We start from the raw sequence: 23,551 nt of genomic DNA, 5'->3' as shown, positions 1-23,551 counted from the left end.
GGTATGTCAGAGGACTGGGACTGCGTGAAGTGGGTTTTAGCCTCACTTGGGGAGGCAAAAAGGGAGGGTGGGGGGTTAAGGGGGGGAGAGAAAGAGAGCAGGCTTGATCTATACCTAATCTATCCTATTAATCTTTATAATTATAACTACCAACGTAATAATAAGCTGCATGGCAACAACTCTAGGGAAATAGGAAATTAAGACCTAAGCTGTCTCACTTCCAGTTAAGACTATAAAATGACATCAAAAACTCAGAATCAGTGTCTCCATGATGGGACAGTTAACTTCGTAAGCTGGAATGTTAAAGGCCTGAATCACGAATTAAAGAGAAAGAAAGTACTCTCACCTAACAGGTCTAAATGCTAAAATAGTATTTTTACAGGAAACCCACTTACTAAGCAAGGATCAGTTCCGGCTGCAAAAGACTGGACTGGCCAAATGTTCCATTCTAGTTTTACAAAGAAAACTAGAGGGTGGGAATTCTCATACATAGAACAGTACCATTTGTAGCATCAGATGTAGTATTGGATCCTGAAGGGAGATATGTAATGGTCATGGGAGACTTATCTAACTGTAAAATGATTTTGATAAATGTTTATGCACCTAATGTTGATGATAAGGAATTTATACAAAATTTATTTGCATCCATTCCCAATCTGAACACTCATAAAGTTATAATGGCTGGGGACTTTAATTGTGTTCTAAATCCACTTTTAGATAGGACTTCCTCCACAGGGGAACGCATCTAACACCAAAAGATAATTACAAAGTTTATAACTGATCACAACTTATCAGATCCCTGGAGGTTTTAAACCCAAATTCAAGAACATATTCTTTCTACTCACCAGTACATCATTGCTACTCAAGGATTGATTACTTCTTTATAGACAATAACTTCTTGCCTAAGATTAAATCTTGTAAATACGATGCTATTGTTATTTCTGACCATGCACCTATGATCTTGGAGCTAAAATTACTAAGCCCCATACACTCACCCGCAGATGGCCTCAACCCGCTTCTATTAGCTGACGAGAATTGTACTGAATTTATATCCAAACAAATCAAATTCTTTCTAGAGACAAATACATCCCCAGATCTCTGCAGGAATACTCTGGGAAACTCTTAAGGCCTTCTTAAGAGGACAGATTATCTCATATCTTTCCCACAGAAATAAATCCGAAGTGAAGAAAGTAGCAGAGATAAAAAGCGAAATTACTAAAATAGATGAAGAACATGCCAGACTACCAAGCGAGACTCTACATAGGAGGAGGCAGGCTCTACATTCAGAATTAAACCTCTTGACAACTAAAGAAACTGAACAACTAATTTACAAATCCAGACATCATTATTATGAACATGGAGAGAAAGCTAATAAGCTTTTAGCTCAACAAATTCACAAGCAAGAAGTGCAACGCAATCTCGTAATCACTAACACAACGGAGATAAAATCGAACACAAAAATATAATGCACACTTTCAGAGACTACTATAAATCCCTATATACTACTGAGTTTAAAGAAGACAGAATACAATCTAATGCATTTCTGGATACATTACAGATACCACAAATAGACGCTTTTAGTGTGGAGGAACTTGATAAACCTCTGGCATTATCAGAATTACTAGATGCTATAAAGTCACTCCAAGGTGGAAAGCAGCAGGCCCTGATGGCTACCCTGCAGAATTTTACAAGAAATTCTCCGCTCAGCTAGCTCCCTCCTATTAGCAACATTTACAGAAGCCAGAGATAACCAATCTCTTCCACAAACCTTTCGCCAAGCACTAATCACTGTCTTTCCAAAACAAAATAAGGACTTATTACAATGTGCATCATACAGACCAATTTCACTTCTGAATAACGACGTTAAAATACTCTCTAAAATCATAGCTAGAAGGATGGAGAAAGTGCTCCCCTGTAATATCACAAGACCAAACTGGATTTATTAGGGGCCGCACTTATCTTCAAATCTTCGAGCCTGTTTAATGTAATATACTCACCAACTAAATCAAACACCCCAGAAATATTATTATCATTGGATGCAGAAAAAGCATTGACATGATTGAATGGAAATACCTTTTACTACATTGGAGAAGTTTGGGTTTGGCCCAACATTTGTGCATGGATTAAATTACTGTATACTAACCCAGAAGCTTCAGTTTGCATCAACATTTGCTCAGACTACTTTAAACTAGAACGTGGCACTAGACAAGGATGCCCTTTTCACCGCTGCTGTTTGCATTGCCATTGAACCACTGGCAATACATTGTCGAAATACTGATCAGATAAAGGGGATTAGCAGAGAAGGACTGGAACAGAAAATCTCATTATATGCAGATGATATGGTACTGTATATATGGACCCAGAAAATTCTGTGCCTGCAGTCTTAGCAGCACTCACAGAATTTCAAAAGATCTCTGGTCTCAGAATTAATCTGAATAAAAGTGTACTCTTTCCAGTGAATTCTCAAGCATATAATATTAGATTAGACACCTACCTTTTATCATTGCAGAACAGTTTAAATACCTAGGGTAAACATCACAAGTAAACATAAAGCTCTTTATCAACAAAATTTCGCGTCTGCATGGAAAAAATTAAACAAGACTTGCATAGATGGTCAACCCTTCATCTCACACTAGCTGGAAGAATTAACACTGTTAAGATGAATATTCTTCCTACGCTCCTTTTTATTTCAAAACATCCCAATATACATTAATAAATCATTCTTTAAGCAATTAGATTCAACAATAACCTCATTTATTTGGAATTCAAAACATCCACGCATCAAAAGAGCGACCCTACAAAGACAAAAGGCAGAAGGCCTGGCTCTACCTAACTTCCAGTTTTATTACTGGGCAGCAAATATACAGGCGATAAGAACCTGGACACAAATAGAAGAACATACACAGGCTTGGACCGCAATAGAAGTAAAATCCTGCAGTACTTCTTTGTATTCCTTGCTCTGTGCTCCAATAAACACACGTTATCGGCAATACACAAATAACCCAATTGTGCTCCACTCACTTAGAATCTGGAACCAATGTAGAAAGCATTTTAAGACGGAGAAGCTTCTATCTGTGGCACCTCTGCAAGAGAACCACCTCTTTCAACCTTCACAAACATATGCAGTTTTAATATCTGGAAAAATTTGGAATTAACTTGCTTAGAGATCTTTATATAGACAACGTCTTTGCATCCTATGAACAATTACATTCCAAATTTAACATTCCAGCTACACATTTCTTTCACTATCTTCAAATCAGGAACTTTGTTAAACAGAACCTTCCAGATTTTCCTCATCTTGCACCCTCATCCATGCTGGAAAAAATATTGCTCAATCTCAAGGACTTAGACTCCATCTCTACAATATATAAAATCATTTTACAATCCCTCCCTTTCAAAGATCCAAGAGGACACTGGGAAAAAGATCTCTCAATTAATATATCAGAAAAGGAGTGGAAAGTAGCAATGCAGAGAATTCATTCGAGCTCCATATGCGCAAAGCATACAATTATACAACTCAAAATTATATATCGAGCACATCTGTCTCAACTAAAACTCTCCAAAATGTTTCCAGGGCATGATCCAACCTGTGAACCTCACTGGATCACATGTTCTGGGACTGCAACAAATTAACATTATTCTGGACAAAATTTTTAATTACCTTCAGACAGCCTTGGACTCACAATCCCTCCTAACCCATTAACAGCTGTGTTTGGTGTTCTTCCAGAGGGGCTTAAAGTGGAGAAAGACAAACAAATTGTGATTGCATTCACTACACTTTGGCACGCAGACTTATTCTGATAAACTGGAAGAACCCAAAATCTCTTCTTTTAAGTCAGTGGGAAACCGATGTGTTATATTATTTGAAATTGGAAAAAATCAAATACTCAGTGTGGTCCCCGGCCGGGACGCCCAGGAGGACCAGAGGAGGGCTTGTGCCTCCTCCAGACCGCGATGGGGCGTCCGATCTGGTTATGTTGGCGGCCTCGAGTACAGGGCTTGGAAGCCCAGCCCTGTAGGGACCCGTAGCCGCGCCCCGATGCCGGAATATCCCGTGTGGTCCCCGGTCGGGACGCCCAGGAGGACCAGAGGAGGGCTTGTGCCTCCTCCAGACCGCGAGGGGGCGATCACCCTGGTTGTATTGAGGGCCTGATGAACCCTGGAGCCCAGCACTTCCGCCACACCAGGAAGTGCTGGGGGGAAGACGACAGGGGACACCCGGACGGCTTCCGGGTGCGCAGCGGCACTTCCGCCACACTGGGGTGTGGCTAGGACTGATTGCCTGGAAGCAGCTGGAGCCCATCCGGGTTCCCATATAAGGGGCCGCCTCCCTTCAGTCGATAATGGATGTCGGGTGAAAGAGGACAGAGCTGGAGAGAGGACGGGAGGCGGTCAAGAGAAAGACACAGAGACTGTGAGGCCTGGACAGTTGGGGGAATGGTGCTGGAGGCACTGGGAAGTGCACTGATTTAAAACTGTAAATATTGTAAATAAAAGTGTGTCGGGTGAACTATGTTGTCCGTCTGCCTGTGTCCGGGTCCCAGTTAACATCAGTTAGAGGATCCGTACAGACTTTTTTCAAAACATGGCAGGACCTAATCAGTAATATTTTAAAATAAGTTCATGAAGCATAGAGAATTTATTAATTTAGGTATGTTTAAAAGCTGTAAAATTTGTATGCCGTTTGGCTTGCTCTCTCTCTCAAGGGTGGGGATCGATCTGTTCTTAACTCTATTTTTCCTTTTTGTAAAAACTTGATTGCTTTGTATGGAGTGCAATAAAATTAAAAAATAAATAAATAAATAAAAAATAAATAAAAATACATATTTAACTGAGATTTAAAATGGTCAGTCGAGAAAAGCAAGCTATTCAAGAGCTGAGCACCCACTACAGCAGAGGCACAGTTACTCCTAAGCTTCAGTTGTGTAACAATAATAATTAGTCAGAGATCTTGAGAAATGTGGAAGGTGTGTGAGGGTAGAAAAAAATCACCAAGATAAGTTGGGCTGACCCATGTAAAGTTTTGAAAACAAATTGTACAGTCTTAAAATCACCCTGCACCTCACATCGAGCCAATGGGGAGAAGCTAGCACAACCGAAATGTGATCTCATTTTTTGTCAATGAAAATTCTATCAGCAGCATTTTACATTATTTGCAGGTGAGACAGAGGGGAGTCACAAACACCAGTATGCAAGTGATAACAGTAGTCTAAACAGGAGAAATAAAACCTTGAATAAGCCTTTTCAAATTGTTAATAGACGGAAATGATTTTACCTTAGTGATGGCCCAAAGCTGGAAAAGGGTGCTGTTAACCATAGTAGAAATCTGTTTATCAAGTTATCAAAAATGTTACAAAGGTTTCTAATATGTGGAGGTAGTGGAACTGAGCTGCTATTGATACTATTAATGGAGGCTGAAGGGCAAAAAAGTTTTTTCAGTTTTTTTTCATTTAGTTAAAAAATGTGATGCTGTAAACACTACTACCTCCAGGTGCAACCTTTAACACAGACTGTCTCTCTCTCTCTTCTTTGTAGTTTATCATGCACTTTTTTTTAACAATTGTTAATTTTATGATTAGATGTAATCTGACATCTGGCTTCTCAATATAGTTATAAGTTGAGATATACTGCTGTAATTGCAAACCTAGACATCAGCTCATCTCAACTGTCTTTCGAACAAGCTGCAAACATGAGAGATGTCACAGGGTGAGTGTAGAGGATCTGAAGGATAGTTTACATCTACAACATATGAAAATTTAAGAGATTATAAGGAACATTAATTGGAGTATATTAAATATTCCTGAATTCATCTGATAGCACTGCGTTCACTACCGTCTAAGGAGCTTTGTTACACCTGACTGGAGGAACAGCTCTTCCAAGGAATAAAATAAGGTGGAAATGTTTCACATCTGCACTGCCTACATAGAATGAGGAATGTTAGATCATTTTTGAATAAGCTGGACGAACTGTTACATCTAATGACAAGTCACAATGAGTTCAGGTACTATGGAATTATGGGTACTGTGAAAGAACTGGCTTAAATTAACAATTTCAGATGCTATTTATATATTAAATGGGTTTCATCTGATATGATCAGACAGACTTGAAAAGGCAGGAGGAGGACTGGATATCTATGTGAAGGAGCAATGTTGAAAAAGCAAGCACATTACAATAACAACTATAATGTGTAATCCTGACGTTAAAAAAACTGACTGAATCAGACAATGTTTCTGCCTAGGGAGAAACACTTATCATCTGTTTTAATGTTTATTGACTGAGCAACAGGAATGATTCACTTTGTTACTAACACTTTAATGATGAATCATTCTGACCCTAGAATGGTAGAGACTTTAACCCAGAGTACTTTGGAAGGAACACATTTCCATCAGCACTTTTCATTTGTGGATATAAGAAACTGGACCTGCTGTATTTAAATATTAATGTCTTTAAATGTAAATTCGTGGCATGACCGGGCTGATCTGACTACATCTTACTCCCAACTACAAGTCTGTTACCAGATGGCAGCAGCTCTATTATTATTATTATTATTATTATTATTATTATTATTATTATCCCAGACGTTCTTATGCGTGTTTGGGGTTGTGACCTGTTATAGTATATATATATTATAGTAAAGTGTGTCTGTGTGTGTGTATTTATGTATTTATTTAAAGAGCAAATAAAGTTATCTATCTATCTATCTATCTATCTATCTATCTATCTATCTATCTATCTATCTATCTATCTATCTATCTATCTAATAGCCGCAAGGCAGCTAAAGAAAGTAGTGACAGCATCCCTATTGTCAGGTTGAATAACAACAAACATTATCAAAACACCCATTAAAAATCTAAAATTACTTGTCTTGCATAATGTATATGTCATGCTGACAATGCCCCAAATGCATGTATTTTGGCAAAAATATTGTTAAATAAACCATTTCCTAAATATCCTCATGGACAATAGTGGTGTACACACAAATGGGATGAAGCTTTATGATTTAAGATCCTCCTGAGCATTGAAGTCTATTGTTTCAGGAACTTTGTGATTGCCGCTCTCCACTAAAACATGAGATTAATATTTTTTCTCAGCTGTCACTAGAAAAACACAGGGTAATTGTAACAGTGAAAAAAAAACATTTGAATGGATTATTGTCTTCCATTTTTCCAATTAAGCTCAATTATAATGGCAAATGGAAAGCCTTTTTAAATATTCATACAGATGCATTAGCACTTATTTTTACATAACAAAGGCAGGCATAGTTATTTACATATTCACATTCAGAGGCTAATAAACTGAGAATAATCTAAGACATATGTAAAATTCAGATCAGACTGAAGTAGACTTTTGAAACTCACACCTCCTCTTGTAGAACTAAAATTTTATAGAAACTTTATATTAAGCTTATTATTTTTAAATGTTATTTGTCTTGTGGTAGACTCGTTTTTCTCTTTAAGTGGATCTGCTTATATTTAGCCATCTGCTATGTATTCATTTTTCCTTATCTGTCAGAATGTTATAAAGCCCTCTATTTCACATGTATCCAAGTTAAAACCTGCCCATATTTTAGCATCTTCAAATAAGTGAATATGACTGACAACCAAGAATACAATTAACTTTCCTAGTGTTATAATGGAAACCAATGATGCAGTTTTGCTAGGTTTTAGCTAAATCAAGAAATTACACAAAAGCTTTAAACAGTCCTCACCAGCAAAATTATTAGAAGTATTTTCACCTAAAACTAAAGTTAAAAATTTGACCCTGCTAATCATTAAATCCTGCATTGTACTAAGACTTACAGAGAGACACAGAGATACTTAATAAGCTTCTGCTTAAAAAAATCATTATGAAATTTGAAATAGAACTACATAAAAATATTTACAAGCATTGCTTTGCAACAGTACTTAAGGGCTCTTTCACACACCCCTAAACACTCAGAAACGCAAAGTGTCCAAAGCAGCACTGGTTAATATAATTATCACAGTTAAGAAAACTGTCCATAGGTTCAGAAGCTTTGTGAACAATTTTGTGATGCCGTATATTCATCTGGTTCCTTTCATTTTCCCTTTGACAGCATATCTCTGCTTTATACTTTTATTTGACTCCTATTCTAAATGCCACTAAAACAAAAAACCTCAGTTTTTATTTTATTAAATGGTGCCCTGGATAACTGATGCTGTGAATGGAGTACATGCAGCTGAAGAAGAGAGAGCAATAAAAGTTGATGTACGCTGTGCAATACATTGCAATTTAGACCATAGACCATAGTTGAAAAGCACTGTTGTGCTGCTGGCCACAAAGTTACAAAAAAGAAATAATAAGTTATTTTGTAGAATAATTCTGTAAACTTCTTTTAGCATTGCATCTGATAGGTCTGGACATTAAAGGTAATTTCCCAACAAAACTGCTACAAGGACAGATAATCCATCAGCACCCTGCAGTAGCAGAATGCAGATATTTAGTATGTCTTTTTAAAAAAGACTATTAACTCACAAAAGTACATCTACTGCAAGTTGAACTTTCCTTTCCCTATTATTTTGCACTGATCAACCTAAAATGAGTGACTTACTCTGATTAGAAAAGCAATAGATGGCCATGAGATATCAATAGCTTGATTGTATGCAAACAAAATAAGTCACTTCTTGGCACAGAGCATCTTGTTTGCATTTGTGTTCACTTGAAATGTTAGCATACATTTTCAATTAAAAAAATAGTTTGCAGAGTCATGCTAGTAAGTAGCATAAAACCAAATGTTAAATGTTAAAAGCAAACAATACTTTTCCATCTTCTGGATGCAAATAAACACTAGAACAATAGAAACTATTTTTGTCTGTGTTCATATAAGAATTACAGCAATGCAAACTCATTTCATGGTATACGTATGTAGATGGGAAGCAGTATGTCGGCTGATCACAAAACAGTCAGCACTAATTTTTTAAGTTTTTGTTATGTGCACATCTCCCACTTGACATTTCAACTGTAATTTCTTGATGGCTTATGTCTTGACAATCTCTCTCAGCATGAAGAACATGCCATGGTTTCTCCTGTCTCATTTTGTTTACTATAATCACCAGGGGCCTCATGTATAAACAGTCCGTACGCACAAAAATGTTGCGTAAGTCTGTTTCCACATTCAAATCACGATGTATAAAACCTAAACTTGGCATAAAGCCACGCACATTTCCACGGTAGCTCCAACCCTGGCGTACGCAAGTTCTCCGCTTGGTTTTGCACACTGGCGGCACCCAGCATCAAAGCAGTGCTACTGTTCCTGTGTGATTACCCTTTCTTTTTTAGATCCACATCCCTGACGTGGCTTTATAAATACACTGAAATTAAACACATATTGTTTATTATTTTTAATGCATCTGATTGTAATTAACCTGTAACAATATAATGGTCCACAGAATGGACAAACTATTCCAAATACCATAGCTGCTTTAGCATTGTTACTCTCACTGCACCTTCTTTTTCTTCTCTCAGCTGCTCCCATTAGGGGTTGCCACAGCAGGCCATCTTTTTCTATATTACTCACACTGCACCACTCGGAGCAGCTGATCGGAAAGAGAATTATCGGTATATAGCATCAAGCAGATGCTGCCTCAGCCATGCTGTCTATTGAACTGCTCTCACATGGCAAACACTTCAGAGCCTTTCCTGTATGGACCCCGTGGTTCAAAAACAGTTTCATCCCATGAACTCTAAACACACTCAAGCAGTCCATCAAGTGCTCTTTGTAGAACTGTTTGTACACCACACTGTAAACGTGCACTACAGTTATAATATTGCACAACCTGAGACACTTTATAAAGCGCGTATTTACATATGATGACAATATCATTTTTAAGATGAAATGCAGCAGAATATGTTTATTATATTATACAGATAAAACTTTAACTTCATTTAAATAATTATATTGTTAATAATTAAACATGTGAGGACACAGTGTTGCTGCGCTAGTAAGGAGCTGGCGCTTCGTTCATGGATTGTTCCTGTCTCGCGCTGTATGCTTGCTGGGACTGGCGCGACACTGGATGGTTAGAATAATTTAACATGTACTACAAAGATATTTCAATGTTCCTTAAAAGTTTTGAAGAATCTGCATACACAGATGGCTTAACGTCTATTACAGAGCTAATTGAGTGGCGATTGGGTATTTGGAGAAAAAAAAGTAATGACAGGAATTGGAGGTTAGTACATTTGAAAAAGACAGTACTGCTGCAATAAATTATTTCATCGAAGGTCGCGCACGTCACAGCAAGCATCTTGCGTGAGGCAGGAGCAATCACTGTGCCACCGTGTTCCCATGTTTAATAACATTCTTTAACTTCTATCATAATGGAAATTATACCATACATCTCATTATTATTTTTCTTTTAATTAATTTTATTACACTCCATACAAAGCAATCAAGTTTTTACAAAAAGAAAAATAGAGTTAAGAACAGATCGATCCCCACCCTTGAGAGAGAGAGCAAGCCAAACGGCATAAAAATTTTACAGCTTTTAAACATACCTAAATTAATAAATTCTCTATGCTTCATGAACTTATTTTAAAATATTACTGATTAGATCCTGCCATGTTTTGAAAAACATCTGTACGGATCCTCTAACTGAGTATTTGATTTTTTTCAAATAATATAACACATCAGTTTCCCACTGACTTAAAGAGGAGAGTTTGGATTCTTCCAGTTTATCAGAATAAGTCTGCGTGCCAAAAGTGTAGTAAATGCAATCACAATTAGTTTGTCTTTCTCCAGTTTAAGCCCCTCTGGAAGAACACCAAACACAGCTGTTAATGGGTTAGGAGGGATTGTGAGTCCAAGGCTGTCTGAGAGGTAATTAAACATTTTTGTCCAGAATAATGTTAATTTGGTGCAGGCCCAGAACATGTGACCCAGTGAGGCTGGAACTAGTTTGCAGCGTTCACAGGTTGGATCATGCCCTGGATACATTTTGGAGAGTTTTAGTCGAGACAGATGTGCTCGATAAATAATTTTAAGTTGTATAATTGTATGCTTTGCGCATATGGAGCTCGAGTGAATTCTCTGCATTGCTACTTTCCACTCCTCTTCTGACATATTAATTGAGAGATCTTTTTCCCAGTGTCCTCTTGGATCTTTGAAAGGGAGGGATTGTAAAATGATTTTATATATTGCAGAAATGGAGTCTAAGTCCTTGAGATTGAGCAATATTTTTTCCAGCATGGATGAGGGTGCAAGATGAGGAAAATCTGGAAGGTTCTGTTTAACAAAGTTCCTGATTTGAAGATAGTGAAAGAAATGTGTAGCTGGAATGTTAAATTTGGAATGTAATTGTTCATAGGAAGCAAAGACGTTTTCTATATAAAGATCTCTAAGCAAGTTAATTCCAAATTTTTTCCAGATATTAAAAACTGCATATGTTTGTGAAGGTTGAAAGAGATGGTTCTCTTGCAGAGGTGCCACAGATAGAAGCTTCTCCGTCTTAAAATGCTTTCTACATTGGCTCCAGATTCTAAGTGAGTGGAGCACAATTGGGTTATTTGTATATTGCCGATAGCGTGTGTTTATTGGAGCGCATAGCAGGGAATACAAAGAAGTACTGCAGGATTTTACTTCTATTGTGGTCCAAGCGTGTGTATGTTCTTCTATTTGTGTCCAAGTTCTTATCGCCTGTATATTTGCTGCCCAGTAATAAAACTGGATGTTAGGTAGAGCCATGCCACCTTCTGCCTTTTGTCTTTGTAGGGTCGCTCTTTTGATGCGTGGATGTTTTGAATTCCAAATAAATGAGGTTATTGTTGAATCTAATTGCCTAAAGAATGATTTATTAATGTATATTGGGATGTTTTGAAATAAAAAAAGGAGTTTAGGAAGAATATTCATCTTAACAGTGTTAATTCTTCCAGCTAGTGTGAGATGAAGGGTTGACCATCTATGCAAGTCTTGTTTAATTTTTTCCATGCAGACGGCGAAATTTTGTTGATAAAGAGCTTTATGTTTACTTGTGATGTTTACCCCGAGGTATTTAAACTGTTCTGCAATGATAAAAGGTAGGGTGTCTAATCTAATATTATATGCTTGAGAATTCACTGGAAAGAGTACACTTTTATTCAGATTAATTCTGAGACCAGAGATCTTTTGAAATTCTGTGAGTGCTGCTAAGACAACAGGCACAGAATTTTCTGGGTCCGAAATATACAATACCATATCATCTGCATATAATGAGATTTTCTGTTCCAGTCCTTCTCTGCTAATCCCCTTTATCTGATCAGTATTTCAACAATGCATTGCCAGTGGTTCAATGGCAATCGCAAACAGCAGCGGTGACAAGGGGCATCCTTGTCTAGTGCCACGTTCTAGTTTAAAGTAGTCTGAGCAAATGTTATTGATACAAACTGAAGCTTCTGGGTTAGTATACAGTAATTTAATCCATGCACAAATGTTTGGGCCAAACCCAAACTTCTCCAATGTAGTAAAAAGGTATTTAAATTCAATCATGTCGAATGCTTTTTCTGCATCCAATGATAATAATATTTCTGGGGTGTGTGATTTAGTTGGTGAGTATATTACATTAAACAGGCGTCGAAGATTTGAAGATAAGTGCCGGCCCTTAATAAATCCAGTTTGGTCTTGTGATATTACCGAGGGGAGCACTTTCTCCATCCTTCTGGTTAAGATTTTAGAGAGTATTTTAACGTCGTTATTCAGAAGTGAAATTGGTCTGTATGATGCACATTGTAATAAGTCCTTATTTTGTTTTGGAAGAGATTGGTTATCTCTGGCTTCTGTAAATGTTGCTAATAGGAGGGGAGCTAGCTGAGCGGAGAATTTCTTGTAAAATTCTGCAGGGTAGCCATCAGGGCCTGCTGCTTTCCCACCTTGGAGTGACTTTATAGCATCTAGTAATTCTGATAACGCCAGAGGTTTATCAAGTTCCTCCGCACTAAAAGCGTCTATTTGTTACATCTCATTATTTTAATTGTTCAGAGAGCTGTAATATTATGAATGTAATGGATTCTGTGTCCTTTCGGAGAAGCAAGTAGTAATTCACACACATAGAGCACATAGAAGATCAAATATGAAACAAAACAAAGCATTTAACGTGCTACTTTAGTTACGACGAGATTTGAGAAACTAGTAAATTAAACGATTTTAAGATGAAGTTTGTGCTTTTCTAATTTAATGACAAAATAAACTACCTGATTAAAGTGGAAATGTCATGATTTTGTGTGTTTTTCCCAATGTGTTCCTATTTTTTTTTCTGTACCCTAATAAGCTTTCATATGAAACTCAGACGGTGGGCTACAACTTGCCTTTTCATGCCGACTTTGATATCTGACAACTTCTTTTTTATTTTGGGCACTGTGTGACTTTGTGAACTTGAGCTTTCGAGTTTCCCAGACACTCTATGTTACTTAATCAAGTTCCTTTTGTTGTTTATACCACTGTTTAAACCAACAAATACTTATAAATACTTATTTGCCTCCATTTGGTATTCGCTGAATTTCTTCTATTTCCCTAAGTGCTTTTGCCATTGCCTTTTCACAGAATGCTGAGCTTAAGGGCTATTTATAATGATTTGCATATTCAAAGATGTGTAATTCTGGGAGGAGACAGGGCGGGACAGCAGGTGTGTGCATATACGTTACTTTTCACGCTGACCGGGATTTATGTAGCGGAAGAACGTGGAAGTTGGCATTCGCACAGATTTATGCATCTGGATTTTTTTGTGCGTAAGCACATTTCTGCTTTTGTGCGTACGCCATGTTATAGTGTGAATTCTACGCACGGCATTATGCATGAGGCCCCAGGTTTGTTTTTCGTCACAAGTAACTTGTTTTCTAGGGAACTAATAAAAACTACTGCCAATGGTGACATTCCTTCCTTTATCTTTGAAAGAGGCTCAGCTAGTCACAGTACCACAGTCTCTGACTCATGAACTAATCAGGTGAGACCTTCCTCCAAATAGGAAACAGGCCTTAGCATATATTTGCTATTTATTTCAGGGGCTATCCAAAACTTAATGCTAAACTTTTTAACTTTGCTTGACATGTATTGAGTTAAAGGAAATCAACATTTCATCAAGAACAACCATTCTGAAAGGTTATTTTTTGCCTGGGCTTAATACATGATGCATTTCTGCAAGTTTCTAATATAGTGGCACAGGTGTTCCCCTGCTATGAGGTCCTGTTTAGGAAAAAAAAATCAAAGTATGCATTGTTGCATGTATGCAATTTAAGTATGCATGTGTCGTCAAACCATTAGGTCTGTATGTGGTAGACCAATACGGGGATGGCAGTCACTTTGGTCAAAATGTCCCATAAAGGAGGCTGGATCAACATCTTGCAAAAGTTCAAATTCATTGTCATTACTAAATATATGGATAAATATCTCTATATATAATCTTCATTTGGATCTTGATCTTTGTTTGTCCGCAAATGAATTAGAAGAAGAAGCACTAGATGGCAGTAGAGAGACAGCTAAAACATAGGCCTTGCATTAAGCATCTCCTCCAGGCTTATATTACTGAAGACTGTAGTACTCCAGTCACACCTCAAAACACAGACATTCAAGCTAAACAAATTGTTGTGCTTTAAATTAACTAAAGAGATCTTCATTTAGATCTTGACCTTTGTTTGTCCGCGAAATACACGCATGCGTAGACCACCTTCCAGTTTAGTACGTTGTTGTTACTCACGGATGTCAACAATGTGCCGGAATAACAAAAGGGGTGGTGGACAGTGTTACGCTGGTTAGCTCCTGAGGCCTGGTTAGAGAATGAGATTGCCGAAGATAAAAGGTACGTGCCTACGTAACATATGAATGAAAGAAAGACAGTGAAATGAATGACAATGTAACAGCACGTTCCGGAAATTATTATTGTTACGTTGTAGCCGGCGAGTGCTGCGCGTCTCACAGTTGTACTGTGGCTTGCTCACATGTCAGTGAAGTGATCCCTATTTATGCTTTAAAGAGCCTGGATACCTATGTGTCCCCCTTTTATAACCATTGCTCCGTGTATATTTCCTTACTCTTTGGATTGCCACAAAGCAACCTGTGAGATTAGAGAAAGGTTGAGAAGAGATCGTGAGAGGAAACGACAGCATCGTGAAAACGAGACGGACTGTGAACGGACAGAAGCAGAAATGCTCCTACACCACCACATAATTACGATTCGAACAGTGATTCCGAGTAGGCCGTTCCTATCAAATCAATATCCAAGGGTTTTATTTTGTAATTTTGTTTCCCTTATAAAAAATCATAATGCTGTGCTACGAAGGGCCCAGTTCACGACTGGCAGCCGCGTTTAAACAGGGTGCCCTTCACAGACAACTTTAACACGCGCGACGTAGTTGGGCGCACATGGCTAGTTTAATTATATTTATACAAATCATCTTTGTTGGGCTATCATGATGAACATAATAAACAAACGAGGTTAAATATTTCAGAAAATCTTGTATAAATAAACACATTCCTAAGACCCCTTGATGGTCATTGCTTGTCATTAATAATCTATTGCACATTCACTTTTCGAGGAAAATAAAACCCAAATCTTCTTCTGACATCTGGATTTGCTTGGCTTTAAGCAGGTCAACAACATCAGGATTCACCTTTTCCAAGATGGCAACTTTTACTACATCTTTCAAATGTCTGCATGTTAGATGCAAGCAGAATTGATTGATATACAGTGCAATTCTGTGTAGGACAAATTTTCTTACAAAAGTCTGAACACATTACACATGACCTGGAATGTCAAAAATCTACTCACTATCATAATGTATCCATGTTGAATACTTGAAAGCACAACTCATACCTTTGCCACATGCTTTACCTATATACTGGGCACACACCCTATTCTGCTACCATACTACAGTATGTATTTATCAGAGATGATTGTAGACCTGACCCTCTAATAGCCCTGTTTGATATACCGCATGGAACACCAGTGTATCTTGAGGACATTATTGATATGTCTTTACTACATTATTAGCTTGCTCTAAACTGATTTCTAAATCCCATGTTAATGTAAACTTAAAATAAGTTGTATTGTATAATTTGCATTAGAAAAAATCAGCTTCACTCACTGATGAACTACTAGGGAAATTCAAATAGTATTTTGCAGCCTTTTAGTAACCCCATCACCAAACATCATATTGGGGCTAAGTGCCGATCAATCTTATTAGCCCTAAGCTCTGTAGCTAACATACTAATCTGTGATTTTTGTGTTAACAAATTTCTTGGTTCTATTTTTTTTCTGAGTTACCTTAGGGTTGGAAAAGAGAATTTAAATGAGAGTTATATATTATTTCAAAATGTATTCAGAAAATATGAAGAGCTATATTTAATTAATTGATTTTTAAATTATAAAATTTATTACTTTTCTAAAACATAACAAAAATGTGTGTAGTGTTCAAAAGAAAACAAATTAAAAAAATTCATGTAGGTATTTAAGAGGACTAATGTGTTGTGTATATTCTTGTCATCTGCAAGATGACACTTGCTGAACTTATTCAGTGCTAGTGATGTCACTAGGTGAGGCAGTTCTGGGTCAGCACTGGTTCCACATTTGAAACAGGAATTAAGCACGCCTAGAAAAAATTGTTGAACATAAATTATGGAAGTTATTTAAAGTCCTGGGCATTCTGGCACACCTGCTTCAGCTAATGAGATCATGGTGAACAAATCAAGAAGCAACTATCAGAACAATGTATGGAATCACTGACTGGTCTCAAAACTATGTCCATTTCTGTATAATATACATTCTGTAAGAGCCAGTCTTAGAAAGTTAAAGTTTTGAGTTAAACTAATTTTAATGTTTGCTTAATTTGAATAGAATATAAATTTCTTCCATAGTCATAAACAATGGTATAGTCTTTTCCCCCTGTAAGTTAGTAAGAGATAGAACTTTCTTGCTATAACTGAGATACAGTGTGATAATTAAGTCAGTTGTGTTCAGCATAGGTCCTAGTAAACAGGGACTTGTAAGACCATTTTCAACTCAGAAATGGGATAGGAATACAGTTTTCTGAATGTCGTCGTCACTTTGAAATGGTTCAGAAACATTTTGAAGTGATTTGTAATGATTTGAAATTTAACGAGATTTAAGCTTTGAACAGAACTTTTCTTAACAAGAACTTTGCTATTTTAATTTTCTTTTTTGTGTGAACTGTTTTACTTTGACTTTTAGGTAAAACTTTTAAAAACGAAGATATGTTGTCTGTGGAATCATTTCAGGCACGTCAGGCTTTTGTTGAATCCCATTTTTTAAGTTATAGCTGTGGAACTTTGGTAATTTTGGAAAAACACAGCTACACATACAGAAGTATTTTTAAGAAAAATGAACCTAGATGAGTCAGTAATCGGAGTGACAACTAGTGGCAGAAACATTAACAATCAAGATAGGTAGATGATATATCTCTGCTCACAGAAAATAAGAAGCATACAAAACATCTGATTCTCAAAGTTAAAAATGAAAGTTAAAAGGTAGGATTGAACCTTAACAACCAGAAAACAAAACTCATGATAACAACTGGAAGCTGAGAAGTTATGATAAAAATCAACACCAAAGGCTTTGGAACAGTTCAAGATTTCATTTTTCACATATCAAAAATGGGAGATAATCTGGCCCCAAAATTAAAAGAAGAATAGCATTGCATTGAAGTGCAATAATCAGTATGGATAAGATTTGAAAAACCAAAGACATTAGCTTCACAACCAAGTGATCCATGCTATCATGTTGCCCCATAGCAATTTACAGGTGTGAAATCTGGGCAATGAAGAAAGCAGACATAAGAAAAATGTATACATTTGAATTGTGGTGCTGGAGAAAGGTGCTTTGCATAGATCAAACAGTCACAGTCATGAACAGGGAGGGTCTGGACCACGCTATGCTGGAAACTCACATGACCAGAATAAGACTGACCTACTTTTCACATGTAATGCAATCTAGTTCATTGTAAAACACAGTAATGCTAGGAAAGGTCACTGAAACAGGGAAAAGAGGATAGCAAAGAACACACTGAACTGATACCAGAATGAGTTTGAAAGATCTAAAAGAAGTGGTAAATGCTTGGTAAAACCAGGACTAAATGAAAAAAAATCCAACCTGTGATGAATGCACATTACCATTTTCATTGTATGTGTTTACCTGGTCTGAAGACTCTTTACACGTCCCAGCATGTCAAGATGTCCAGCTGAATACTGTTCTATTACATCCTTTACATCATATGGTCTTAAGGTCTCCTTGAATTTCCTTTTTGCAACCAAGAACTTCAGTATCCTACAAAAGGAAATTGTATGACTTGCAAGTCTTCAAGAATGAGAGCACATCTCATTATCAAAATGCAGGATCATTCAAACTTTACTTTAAAGAACAACAGTCCTAGAAAGAGCTATCATAATCTCTCTGCCAGCACAAAACAAAGTAATGTATCAAACAATGCATCACATATAAATGCTAGTCCAAATGGTTAATAAATTCAACAAGAGTGCATGACAAATAGGTCACCGTGACATAAGAGAGAAGCAGAAGTGTCACAGAATGCTGATAAGAATAACAGTTTGTAAGACAATGCAACAGAAGCTGTATCTAGTCACTATCATGGACAGTGATTGAACAATGTATTCCTATTATGAAGCTGAAGTAGAATAAAAAATATAATTAAGGCTGAAGAGCTGACCTGACCTAAATAGGTGAACAATACCACAACAAAGGCGAAAAATGTTGGGAAATATTTAGACACTGGTGACGTAGCCTAAAGTAGAATGAGTGACAAAAACACTGAGAACATAGGTTTTTATTTTTCTTCCTCTAAAATGGTGAAAAAAAATTGATAACCTAAGCAGAAGAAAAATAAAGGCAGATATAAATCTGTACATGAAACCAAACTGCCAGTATTGCCTAATACACCATTAGGGGGCAGTAAAATGTAATACTGTAGAGCACTTCTAGTTGTAGAATTGCTAAATAAAATTTATTTCATTTCAAAATGCAAATTTGTGGTAAGCTAAGACTTTCATTCCCGCTGAGACAGAGATGCATTGTGGGACTGTTCTGGGGTACTCTGTGTGCCTGTACATAAGTGGCCTTTATGGTGCATTTTACTACAAAGCAATAATAGAAACCCACGCTTTGATAGTAAGAGAGCGTGTCCAGTTATCTCCTTCTAAATGTGAGTTAATTCTCCTAATTATTATCCTATTATTAGCTTTGGAGCTGCTAGCATAGCAGAATGTAGCCAACACAAGCACTTAAAGTGCTAGGAGGTGAAGTGATGGATGGCCACAAAGCTCATTGTCAGCAGGGTACAGAGCAGCAGCTTTTTATGTTGAAACATTATCTCTCACACGCAGGCTTCAGGTGCACAGCCACGCTGGTATTATATATTTAGCTTTGCTAAGTTAACTCAATTGGGGAGAAAAAAAAGGCTGAAAAAGGAAAACATTGTGATACCTTCAAACATGCTGTGTTACGTGTAGTACAGAAAAGCAGAACACTTACGTGTCTTTATTTAGGGCTTATTGAGGTGTGCAGCTTCAAACTCAAGTCTCACATTAATTGCTCAGTGCAATACACATTCACACATTAAAATAAATTGCATATTTAACAGTTAATACAGATTAAAAAGTTGGATTATCTAATCATTTCCAGTTCATATAATTTTATAAGCAGCATTAACTAATTAAATACTTCTTATTTCTCCAGCATAATTATAAAAGTTATGTCCATTAATTAACATTAATTACAACAAGCCCCATCATAGACAATATCTTAACTAATGTTATCCCAAGGTGCAGAAACACCCTAAGCATAAACCGTCTATTTCCAGCTTTTAATATTTAAAGAGTCAAAATGTCACATTAATCATGAAATTTTAAAAATGATTACTCAGTATATTCATCTTGTGGTCCTTTGTATTTTACATTTTAAACAGCCACATTTTACTTTATACTATTTTATAATCTTTGTCAAATAATTTAACTATAACTTCTGCTTGCTCTTTAAATGCTTTCTTCCCTAATTAAGCGGGTCTTACTTAACTCTAATTTAAACACACCACACTTCCATTTCATGTTATATATTATTCTAAAAGCTGTATTAAATAATTCAACAATTCATCATATATACCATTTGAAAGCTGTATGAAGCAATTAGGTTTCTTTAATAATTAATAATGTTTACTATTTTAAAAGGGATACTAACTAAACATTTTAAGGTTTACTGATATAACCCTACATTTACTAATTAAAGCCATTTAAAAATGATCAGCATTAAAATGAAAGCACTGCATACTGTTTACCTAAAAAATGGAAAAATGATAATTCTCTGGGCACTTCATTCTGAAGGCTCAGTCAGACGTTGCCATGATTGAAAGTGTGGAAAGCTGTAATAACTAATTCAGTCGGCTGCCTTTAATTCCATTTGAAGGTGCACATTTACCGTACATGACATCACTGAGCAGCTTAGAATTGCAGCCAATAGGGCATCAGAAAAAGTGTGCAGCACATAAACCTATCAAATATGTTTATTTAGAACCTGAAAATGTAGCTGTCTTTATTTAAATAGCAAGGTATGTAGCTCAAAGTACTTTACAAAAAGTAAAGAGGAAAAAAATACAAAGGATAAATAATTATTGAAATACAAAAAATATAAATAAAACAATAAAAATTAATACATGTCCTTATTGTATTAGTATTACATATGTATCCAAAAGTCATTTTAGTAAAAATAACTTAATTCTTGTGCATTCTGGAAAAGCTTAACTTCACCTCATTATTTCACTACATGCACGTTAATTTTTAATTTTCTGTTGGTAGTTTGGATTTTACAGTTACCAGTGTGTTTTCTATGCTACAGTTTGAGGATTATTACTATTTTCATTGTTGTTGTTGTTATTGTTGTATTGTGTAGTTCGGCAGACATAAAGGCCAAACATCGTTAGTATGTGAAAATAATAGGAAAGAGTATGATTGGAAAGTTGTAATTGAGTGCAAGTTTTCCATTCTAAGCCTAGTTTGTCTAAACTGTACAGCTGGCCCCATCCATTATGCCCTCTAACCAGGACAGAGAAAAAGGGGAAGGCCCAGTGCATCAGAACACTAGAACATCAGAGTGTAGTTTGAGAAACAAACGCCTTGCACATCCTCAGTTGATCTCTTCTGTAAATACACGTCAAAAACCAGTGTCATCTGAAACAGGCAAACGATGACTTTAGGAGGCACTACATTTAGTTTTTGTATAGTATGGGTATTTGTACATACATAAAACATAACATGTTTTTGCCAAACATAAAAAAACTGGCAAAATAAAAAGGCAATTGGCAGCAGTGTCCAGTTTTTGTAATGTAATCAGAGCACACATATTGCAACAAGAGCGCCCGAGCAAGAATGAAGCTATATTTGTTAATCGTAAGCAATGACATTCTATTAACACCCAAGTCCTTTGCCATGCCAATATGAGTTTTGAGACACATTCACGTAGGTACATTTACAAGATGATTGTGATTTAAAAAGATAAATTGTGTAGAAATGTGCATATGCCAGGTTTTATAAGTCAGATTATTTTTCTTGGTGTAGAACATTTTCCTGTTTTTTGGCATATGCATGTTTTCAAGCTTGAATCCATGAGCGTGACTTGTCCTTTTTTTTATGGCTACTGCACAGAAGGTTTGAACTGCAGCTCAGGTGTCATAGGTTCGATCAACATCCCATGTCACAGCACTTCAGGGCGCTCAGTGCTTCATGTGACACCAGAACCTGATCAAAACAAACAAATCCATTTGGAATTTGTACATATGTTGTTCACATCCTCTCAGCAGTAAAAAAAAATTAAAAGCAACATAGGTGGCGTCATTTTAGTGCCCAAAAGTTTCAGTTTTTGTTATTTCAGATTAGAGATGCTCAACCTGTATTGAAAACCTGGATGAAGAACATCATCTCCAGTTCAACCTGGCAAAGATGGAACTTCTTGTCATCCAGTTTGTACCCCATCTCCTTTCAGCTTGGTTCATTATCGCTAACCACCGCCAAGTTGTTAAGCACCCTTGGTGTGAGGATCGATGACAAGCTGCCCTTCAGAGACCATGTTGCTATGCAAGATCAGGCTATATATAACAGAGTATGCAGCACATCTCCTGGTCCAGACTTTGGTCTTGTCACGTCTGGACTACTACAACGCTCCACTGACACGAGCACTGGCATGTGTTTCCAAGCCACCGCAGATGATTTAAAATGTTTTTTTAATGCACGTTTTGGCATTCAGTCAGCTGAGGTAGGCACATGTCATTGCTCTCTTCAGATCACTACATTGACTACCTGCCGGGGCACATATTAAGTTCCAATCCTTGATGCTTACCCACAGAGCAGTAAATAGATCAGCACCCATATACGGTGCATCCAGAAATAATTCACAGCACATCACTTTTTCCAAATTTTGTTATGTTACAGCCTTATTCCAAAATGGATTAAATTCATTTTTTTCCTCAGAATTCTACACACAATACCCCATAATGACAACATGAAAAAGTTTACTTGAGATTTTTGCAAATGTATTAAAAATAAAAAAATTGAGAAAGGACATGTGCATCCTTTTTCCCCTGATCATCCTTGAGATGTTTCTGCAGCTTAATTGGAGTCCACCTGTGGTAAATTCAGTTGATTGGACATGATTTGGAAAGGCATACACATGTCTATATAAGGTCCCACAGTTGACAGTTCATGTCAGAGCACAAACCAAGCATGAAGTCAAAAGAATTGTCTGCCGACCTCCGAGAAAGGATTGTCTCGAGGCACAAATCTTGGGAAGGTTACAGAAAAATTTCTGCTGCTTTGAAGGTCCCAGTGAGCACAGTGGCCTCCATCATCTGTAAGTGGAAGAAGTTCAAAACCACCAGGACTCTTCCTAGAGCTGGCCGGCCATCTAAACTGAGCGATCGGGGGAGAAGGGCCTTAGTCATGGAAGTGATCAAGAGCTTGATGGTCACTCTGTCAGAGTTCCAGAGGTCCTCTGTGGGGAGAGGAGAACCTTCCAGAAGGACAACCATCTCTGCAGCAATCCACCAATCAGGCCTGTATGGTAGAGTGGCCAGACGGAAGCCACTCCTTAGTAAAAGGCACATGGCAGCCCGCCTGGAGTTTGCCAAAAAGCACCTGAAGGACTCTCAGACCATGAGAAACAAAATTCTCTGGTCTGATGAGACAAAGATTGAACTGTTTGTTGATAAAGGGTATCTTGTGATGCCAACTCAGTGTGGTATTAATTCTAAATTCATACTCTTTTCATAAGTAGCTCTCAGATGGTGGATCAAGCTGCCTGTCTCCATTTGAAATTCTGTTTCCCTCAATGAAGCATTTGAAGACTCCCTTGTTCAGTGAATTTCTGTCTATCTGATGTTAGCTGTTAAGTTTTATAATCTAGGAATTGCTACTAGTTTGTATTTTTGAACGGAGCTCTTCAATTGTGATAGTCAACTTTGTAAACTTGTCTTGTAACACTTGTTCCCAAACAGTCCCCCAGACTGATGTTACTTGATTTTGTGTGACCTGTTTTGTAAGTTGCTTTAGTGTATG

General features: G+C 37.0%; 1 protein-coding gene across 3 annotated transcripts in view; it reads right to left on the bottom strand.

The window, feature by feature from the left end:
- The window catches only part of LOC120517560 (potassium voltage-gated channel subfamily KQT member 4-like), a 191,037-nt gene that overhangs the window by 9,983 nt on the left and 157,503 nt on the right, over window positions 1-23,551 (bottom strand). For all 3 annotated transcript variants that reach the window (XM_039739960.1, XM_039739961.1, XM_039739962.1), the window contains one exon: window positions 18,132-18,263. In XM_039739960.1, coding sequence (XP_039595894.1) covers window positions 18,132-18,263 — 132 coding nt within the window. The remainder of the gene's footprint in view (window positions 1-18,131; window positions 18,264-23,551) is intronic.

This window comes from Polypterus senegalus, chromosome 17, assembly GCF_016835505.1.
Source record: "Polypterus senegalus isolate Bchr_013 chromosome 17, ASM1683550v1, whole genome shotgun sequence".
Lineage (NCBI taxonomy): Eukaryota > Metazoa > Chordata > Cladistia > Polypteriformes > Polypteridae > Polypterus > Polypterus senegalus.
Note: the sequence above shows the minus strand (reverse complement) of the source record. Positions and strands in the feature narration are given on the sequence as shown.